Raw genomic sequence first — 8,000 nt, forward strand, 5'->3', positions numbered from 1 at the left:
CTGGTCAGGGGCTTGGAGCACAAGCCGTATGAAGAACGACTGAGGGAGCTGGGGTTGTTCAGCCTGGAGAAAAGGAGACTCAGAGGTGACCTTATCACCCTCTTCAACTTCCTGAAGGGTGGTTGTGGTGAGCTGGGGGTCGGTCTCTTTCTCTAGGCAACAACAGACAGAACAAGAGGTCACAGTCTCAAGCTGCGCCAAGGGAGATGCAGGCTAGAATTAAGGAGGAAGTTTTTCACAGAAAGAGTGGTCAAATACTGGAATCATCTACCCAGGGAGGTGGTAGAGTCACCATCCCTCAATGTGTTTAAGGGAAGACTGGATGTGGCACTTGGTGCCATGATCTAGTTGAAGTGTTAGAACATGGGTTGGACTTGATGATCTTAAAGGTCTCTTCCAACCTAGAATTTCTGTGATTCTGTCTGCCGGCCTCTGGGCCAGCAGAGAGACAGCCAGGGCTGGCCATGGCCGGGAACAGGCCCTGAGCCCTGCAGGAGGATGGAGCTGGGCCACAGCCAAACTCAGCCCAGGCCAAAGCTGGCCTCAGCAGCCAGGGCTGCCAAGGGCTGGGCACAGAGGTTGGCACTGACAAATGTCCTGGGCCGCCTCCCTGCTCTGTCCGTGCCACCAAGGGCACCGAGCAGCCTCCTCTCTGGGCCACTTGCCTGTTTGCAATGCCTTGCACAGGCGCTGGCCCTACCCCACAAGGCCTGGCCTGAGTCCTGCCCCTGCATGCTCAGCCAGGCTGAGATGGACACTGATGGTTTCTGGGCCAGGCTCTCTGAGCCCAGCCCAGCTCCCTGCAAGCTCTGACAGCTGCCCTGAGCTCTGGGCAGCACCAAGGGCCTCTCCCCAGCCCAGCCCAGCTGGCTCTGGCCCCACAGCTCTGCTCAGGCCAGGCTGCTCTGGCCACTGCCCCACGGCCTCTGCCCCTGGCAAGGGCACAGCATCAGCTGCAGCTGCCACAGGACTCAGCCCCAGCCATGGGGGAAGGTGCTGGGCCAAGACCAAAGGAGGCTCATTGTCTGCCCTGCTCCCCTCTGCCTGAGGTGCTGAGAGCTCTGCAGCCCCTGCTGCCATCTCATCTGCCCAGGGCAGCACAAGAGCCCCGGCCTTGGGGCCCTCAAGAGCTGCTCCTTCTCTAGGCCCAGGGCCCATGCCAAAGCTGGGGCAGCCACAAAGCTGTGCCCATTTCTGTTGATTGCTGCTCTGATGGGGATGGATCCTCAGCCATTTGGAGGTTGTTGATGAATTTTATTGCTCCAGAGGCCTCTTCTTTCTTGAGCGCCTAAGTTCAGGAATTCACTTTAAAAAAGCTCATAAACATCTGTTAAAAAAAATTGAACAAGAAAAGCCCCAAGGAATAATGTAAGTTTTAAATTCTTCTGTGGTTAATTAGATAGATTTCAGAAGTGTATTCAAAGTGAGCCTTCTATATTGAAAAGAAAAGGGACAGAACTGCTTTGTCCTGTTTTCTTTTACTGTTCATAGTTTGGTATCAGCAATTGATCTGGACCAATTGATATTAGTCCAACAGATATTGACCCAGAGCTGCTTCCAGTGCAGTCTGAATAGATATTAAAATCAAGACCCTTCATTGGCTGACAATCAATTCCTCTTTCTCCCATCAGTTCCTTCATCCAGCCCCTGGGACACTAATGGATCAGGAGCAGTGTTATCAGCAGGAGCAGGGCAGTGATTCTTCCCCTGTCCTCAGCAATGGTTGGGCAGCACAAGGTTAGGTCACAGGAACTGGCTGCCCAAGGAGGTGGGTGGGTCACTGTCCCTGGAGGTGTTTAAGGAAAGACTGGATGTGGCACTGAGTGCCATGGTCTGGGTGACAAGGTGGTGTTGGGTCCCAGGATGGACTTGATGCTCTCCAAGGTCTTTTCCAGCCTGGTTGATTCTCTGATGATTGTGACACTGCAGGGCCCTGGTGAGCCCAGGGGCCACTGTGACACTGTGGGGCTGAATGTAAGCAAGGAGTCCATGGTGACAGTCTGGGTCCTGGTGGCACCACAGAGGCCACTGTGACACTGTGGAACCAAGGGGCCATTGTGCCACTGCGGAACTGAGGAGACCCTTGGGAGAGCCTGGGGACAATGGAATCAAGGGACCATTGCTCCATTGCAAGGACTCTGGGAACCGAGGGAACAATTGTGACTTTGTGGTGCCCCATTGAAACAAGGGTCCCTGGTGACACTGCAGGATCTTGAGTCACCAGGGCTCCTTTGTGACAGTGCAGCAGTAAGGAATCCATTGTTGCCCTTTGAGGCCTCATGAAGCCAAGAGGCCACTGTGACCCTGCAGGGCCTTGTGGAACCATGCAGAGCATTGTGACGGAGGAGGACCTGGTGTCATGATGGGGCCATTGTGACACTGCAGGGCCCCATGGAATCAAGGGGTCAGTGCTGCTCCTCAGTGTCACATATTTTATGTGGACATATTTTATGAAAAATCCTTTTGCTAGGTATTTTTCTCCTGTGTAGCAGAGAGGCTCCAGAAACTAAATGTAAGCAGTAATTATCTGCTGCTTTGGAATGCTAAGATGGACCTTTGATTGGTCTCATGTGATTGTTTTTAATGTCCAATAACAGTTTGGCTGTCTCGGACTCTCTGGTCAGTCACAAGATTTTATTATCATTCCATTCTTTTCTACTGCTTGCTAGCCTTTAGATGAAATCCCTTCAGTATAGCAATTTCTTTTAATATAATATATATCATAAATTTATAAATAAGCTTTCTGAAACATGGATTCAAGTTTCTTGTATCTTCCCTTCTTTTGTGATCCCTGTGAAAACCACCAGGCCTCAGGGACACCTGGAATGAAGGAAACATGTTTGACCTCGTGGTGGCCCTTGGGACCAAGAGACCATTGTGACACTGTGGAACAAAGGAGAGCATTGCTCCACTGCCAGACCTCACGGAACCAAAGATCCATTGTGACACTACAGAGCCCTGGGGGACCATGGTGAGATTGTGACACTGCAGGGTGCAAGGATCCAAGGGACTTTGTGGCATCAAGGGTTCCCATTGAACCACGCTGGGAGGTCTCATGGAATCATGGAGACCATTGGGACACTCTGGGGCCTCATGGAACTGTGGTGACAACAATTTGAGTAGGATTGTTGAACTGCTGGAGGGTAGGAGGGCTCTGCATGGGCCCTGGACAAGCTGGATCCAGCGCCCAAATCCAACAAACTGAGGTTTAACAAGTCCAGGTGCTGGGTCCTGCACTTTGGCCGCGACAACCCCTGCAGCTCTACAGGCTGGGGACGGAGTGGGTGGCCAGCAGCCAGGCAGAAAGGGACCTGCAGGGACTGATGGACAGCAAGCTGGACATGAGCCAGCAGTGTGCCCAGGTGGCCAAGGAGGCCAATGGCTCCTGGCCTGGATCAGGAATGGTGTGGCAAGCAGGAGCAGGGCAGGGATTCTTCCCCTGTGCTCAGCACTGCTTGGGCAGCACCTTGAGTGCTGTGTGCGGTTCTGGGCACCCTGGGGTGTGAAAGAGGAAGAAATTTGTAGCAGGAAAGAGTAAAGAAAGCAAAGATGAAGCAGGGGAAATGCTCAGGGCAGTTTGGGGGTGGCTACCAGGAAGCCCTGGCTCTGAGCAGCAGAGCCTGCAGTGGCACAGGAAACTCCCAGCTGATGGGAACAAACTTTCTGGCTGACTGCAGAGGCCAGGACAAAGATGAGTGGTTTCCCTCATGTCCCCCAGCCCTTGCTGGCCCCAGGGGCTGATGGCATTTGTGCTCCCTCAGGTTCATGTCCCCACACCAACAGCATGGGGGTGCTCCTGCCTGCTGTGTGCAATGCAAACAGGGGCTGCTGAGCCAGTGCTGCCCTGTCTGTTCCTGCAAGGATGGGGCACCTGTGTGAGCTGGGGGAGAGGCCAGGGCTGCAGAGGGGGGATGATGTTGGCAGCTCCATGAGGACGCTCTGGGACGCTGCCCTGGGCTGTGCAGCACACTGGGGATGGATCAGCCCCTGCTCTGCTGCTCCTTCCCATCTCCCCCATGGCCCTTGCAGAGCCCCAGCCATGCTGTTTGCCCTCAGCCTGCCCACGGCCAGCCTGGGGCTGCTCACGGGGCTTTTCTGTGCTGAGCATTGGCCTGGGTGTGTTCTTGAGAGAGCCTGGGCGAGGAGCCTGGAGCCCCCAGGCCCTAGGCTAAGGTGTCAGCGCTGCCCCAGTAGTGCCCATGGCCTGTCCCTGCTGCAGCCCCGGCACTGCCACCCCCAGGGCTGTGCCCGGCCCCGAGACCACTCAAGCCCTGCAGAAGCACCAGGGCCACCAGGGCAGTGGGGCAGGGCCACGGCAGCAGCACTGGCAACACCAAGTGCTGCTGCTGCTGGGCACAGCTGCTGGGCCAGCACTGATCTGCCTCAGCTCTGCACACAGACATTGCTGCTGCAGCTCCAGAGAAGGAAACAAAAGGGCATCTCTGCAGAAAACTCGCCTGGGAGGTCCTTTAGTTCATTTAAAGCCACCAAGAGTGCAGCCCCTCATTGACACAGTCTGTGGCCACAAATCAAATTGGAGAGAAACAAAATGGGAAATGGCAGAAAGAATGACGTCTTTTTGGATAATATAAAAAACTAAAGCAAACAAAACAAACTTCCACACTGAAGCCGATAAGAAGTATCAAAGATGATTTTATTACAAGTGATTTGCTGAAATTGGCCAGCAGTTTAATGTTTCTGAAACCATCCAGCCATCAGTCTCCTCACTGCAGCCTTGAGCTCCTGGTTCCTCAGGCTGTAGATGAAGGGGTTCAGGGCTGGAGGCACAACCGAGTACAGAACTGACAGGGCCAGATCCAGGGATGGGGAGGACATGGAGGGCGCCTTCAGGTAGGCAAATGCAGCAGTGCTGAGGAACAGAGAGAGCACAGCCAGGTGAGGGAGGCAGGTGGAAAAGGCTTTGTGCCGTCCCTGCTCTGAAGGAATCCTGAGCACGGCCCTGAAAATCTGCACATAGGAGAAAACAGTGAACATAAAACAGCCAAATACCAAACAGGAACTTATAGCAATGAGTCCCAGTTCTCTGAGGTGGGATTTGGAGCAGGAGAGCTTGAGGATCTGTGGCACCTCACAGAAGAACTGGCCCAGGACATTGCCATGGCACAGGGGCAGGGAAAATGTATTGGCTGTGTGCAGCAGTGAATAGAGAAAGGCGGTGGTCCAGGCAGCTGCTGCCATGTAGGCACAAGCTCTGCTGCCCAGGAGGGTCCTGTAGTGCAGGGGTTTGCAGATGGACACGTAGCGGTCGTAGCACATGATGGTCAGCAGGGAAAGCTCTGCTGCAATGAAAAAGACAAAAAAAAATAGCTGAGCAGCACATCCAGTGTAGGAGATGTTCCTGGTGTCCCAGAGGGAATTGTGCATGGCTTTGGGGACAGTGGTGCAGATCATGCCCAGGTCAGTGAGGGCCAGGTTGAGCAGGAAGAAGAACATGGGCGTGTGCAGGTGGTGGTCACAGGCTACGGCGCTGATGATGAGGCCGTTGCCCAGGAGGGCAGCCAGGGAGATGCCCAGCAAGAGGCAGAAGTGCAGGAGCTGCAGCTGCCGCGTGTCTGCCAGTGCCAGCAGGAGGAAGTGCCTGATGGAGCTGCTGTTGGACATTTGTGCTGTTTTGGCATGGGGATCTGTAAAAAAAGTAATCATGGAATACTTGGGTTTGGAGAGGACTTGAAATATCCCAGAACAGCTTGGGGGCACTTTCCTCTCACTGCCTGCCCAGGACTCTGCTGCCTGGAGCTGTCCCTGCCAGCTGCTTCCCTGTGCCCAGGGCTGGGCCCTGCCAGTGCTGCCAGAGCCCAGCCCAGCCCTGGGGTCTCAGCTCTGCCCTGCAGACCTCTCCCAGCTCAGGCACTGCCGAGGGGCAGCTTCAGCTCTGCAGGCTCTGATGGCAACATCAGAGCAACCCTGAGGAGGTCAGAAAAGCAACACTGATCCTGCTTCTAAGAGGCCCTGTGCTGCTCTCAATAACTGCCCAATTAATTCAGATATAAGGGAAATTTTGTTTTATTTTTTACTGCCTGAACAGAGAGAGGAATATCTATGTGCAATTTCACATCCAGGCAACCAGAACAGGAGATTAAAAAAACCCAGGATTTTCCCTTTTATGCATCCCCTGCCTCGCTGTTCCCCCTGCATAATCTACTTGGAAAAGTTCTGCAGGTAAATGGCACGCTGGAAGCAGTCCTGAACAATGCAGCATCCTCCCCACACAAGGAGAACACTTCCAAGCCTTACCAGCTCTCTCCTCCCACCCAGATCTTGTCCCCCAGCGCTGGGAGCAGCTCCCCGGGCTGGCTGAGAGCTGTCCCTGGAAGGCAGCAGAGTCCCTGCCCCAGCACAGCGCCCTGGGCTGCAGGACCCTGCTCTGCACGACAACAGCCCTGGGCACCCCTGGCTGCTCTGCACAAGAGACAATCAGAGAATGTACTCACAGGGTCTGTAAGCATTGGGATGTTCCAGATTTAGGAGTTCACTCCAGGAGCTGCAGCTGCATTGTCCTGCAACCAGAGGTTCCTGTGCAAAGAGCTGGCAGTGATTCTGCCCCAGGCGCTTCTCAGCACCTTCCCAGCCCTGACTGATTGAAGCTCTCTGTGCCTCTGTGCTGTGCCCGGGGTGGCTGCAGGCAGTGCCCCAGACCTGCTGGGCTGGCAGAAGAGCTGCTCATCAAGAGATATGTGCTTTTGAAGCTCTTCTTGATTACCAGGAGCTGCCTCTGTGCCAGGAGCCCAGCCCAGCTCAGCAGCACAGACACAGCACCAGGACTTTAATGAGCCTCTGGGGCTTTGTGCTCAGGCCCTGAACATCAGTCCCTGAGAGGGGGCTGAAGAAACCTCTCCAGAACTTCCAGTCAGAATCCAACTCCAAAGTTTCTTGGACTTTTAATGGGTCCCACTGAGAAAGTGTCCCCAGGCCCCAGGCAGAGCAGAGAACTGGAGGCACTGATGACAGGTGGGGACAAAGAGAAGCCAAGTCTTGGTGCCCTGGGCCACAGCAGCGTCTGTGCCACCAAGGGCTGTGAGGAGACACCTTGTTCTGAGGTCCTGGGGCCTCCTGGCACAGCCCCAGCCAGGCTGGACACTGTCAGCCCCTTGTCCTGCTCTCAGCATCCCCCCCTAGCCCACATCCCAGTAGCCTCAAGGATCTGCTGGAAGGAGTCCCTGGGGAGCCTTGCTCAGAAATGGCCCTGGGAGCTCCTTAATGCTCCCTGCAGGGACTGCAGGTTTTTCAAAGGACTTTGGGTTTGGCTTTTGCCTTGGAGTTTCTGAGAGGTCTGTTCAATCTTGTCCCCCAATTCTCTGCTTTAATTAGTCCCTGGAGAGGCTTTGTCAGTAACAACACTCAGTGGGGCTCATTAATGCTTCAGGGTACTTCAGTTATTTTAAGGTACTTGGTGTTGCCCTTTTGATACAGACTCTGTGAGAGGTTTTTGCAATCATGGCCCCAATTATCTGCTTTAACGAGTCCCTTGAGATCTTCGTACATACACTCAGTGGGGCTCATTAATGCTTTGAGATATTCAATGTTTTTGAGGTACTTTGGATGTTCCTTTCCACTCTGAATATCTGAGAAGTGTTTTTTCCAATTCTGGCCTCCAATTCTCTCCTCCAAAGAGTCCATGAAGAGCCTGTGTTTGGAATGGACCTCAGTGGGAGCCATTCATGCTTTGAGACACTTTGAGTTTTTTCTCTGACTTTGACTGTTGGAAAGGTTTGTGCAATCTAAGGCTCTGAGTTTCCAGGGCTCATCTCCAAATGCACCACGGGGCTCATTAGCATCAAGCAATTCCTGACAAACCATGGCTCTGCCTTGATTTCTCTCGGCTCTGGAGCAATTAATTAGGTGGATTTCCTTTTACAGTTGTGGAGAAATACTTGAAACAGCTTCTAAGAAATATGTATTCCTATCTTAAAGGGTGTCTTTTATTGCTGTTCTTATTATACAAGAGGTGATTGCAGCATTTGGTGATTGATATTGATCAC

At 53.5% G+C, this 8,000-nt stretch overlaps 1 protein-coding gene across 1 annotated transcript; it reads right to left on the reverse strand.

The window, feature by feature from the left end:
- Window positions 1-4,689: 4,689 nt before the first annotated feature.
- Window positions 4,690-5,622, reverse strand: LOC102066456 (olfactory receptor 14J1-like). Its single transcript, XM_005497789.4, has one exon. It carries the CDS (start codon window positions 5,620-5,622, stop codon window positions 4,690-4,692), a length of 933 nt encoding a protein of 310 aa, XP_005497846.2.
- Window positions 5,623-8,000: the final 2,378 nt, after the last annotated feature.

This window comes from Zonotrichia albicollis, chromosome 8 (assembly GCF_047830755.1).
Source record: "Zonotrichia albicollis isolate bZonAlb1 chromosome 8, bZonAlb1.hap1, whole genome shotgun sequence".
In the NCBI taxonomy this organism is placed as follows: domain Eukaryota; kingdom Metazoa; phylum Chordata; class Aves; order Passeriformes; family Passerellidae; genus Zonotrichia; species Zonotrichia albicollis.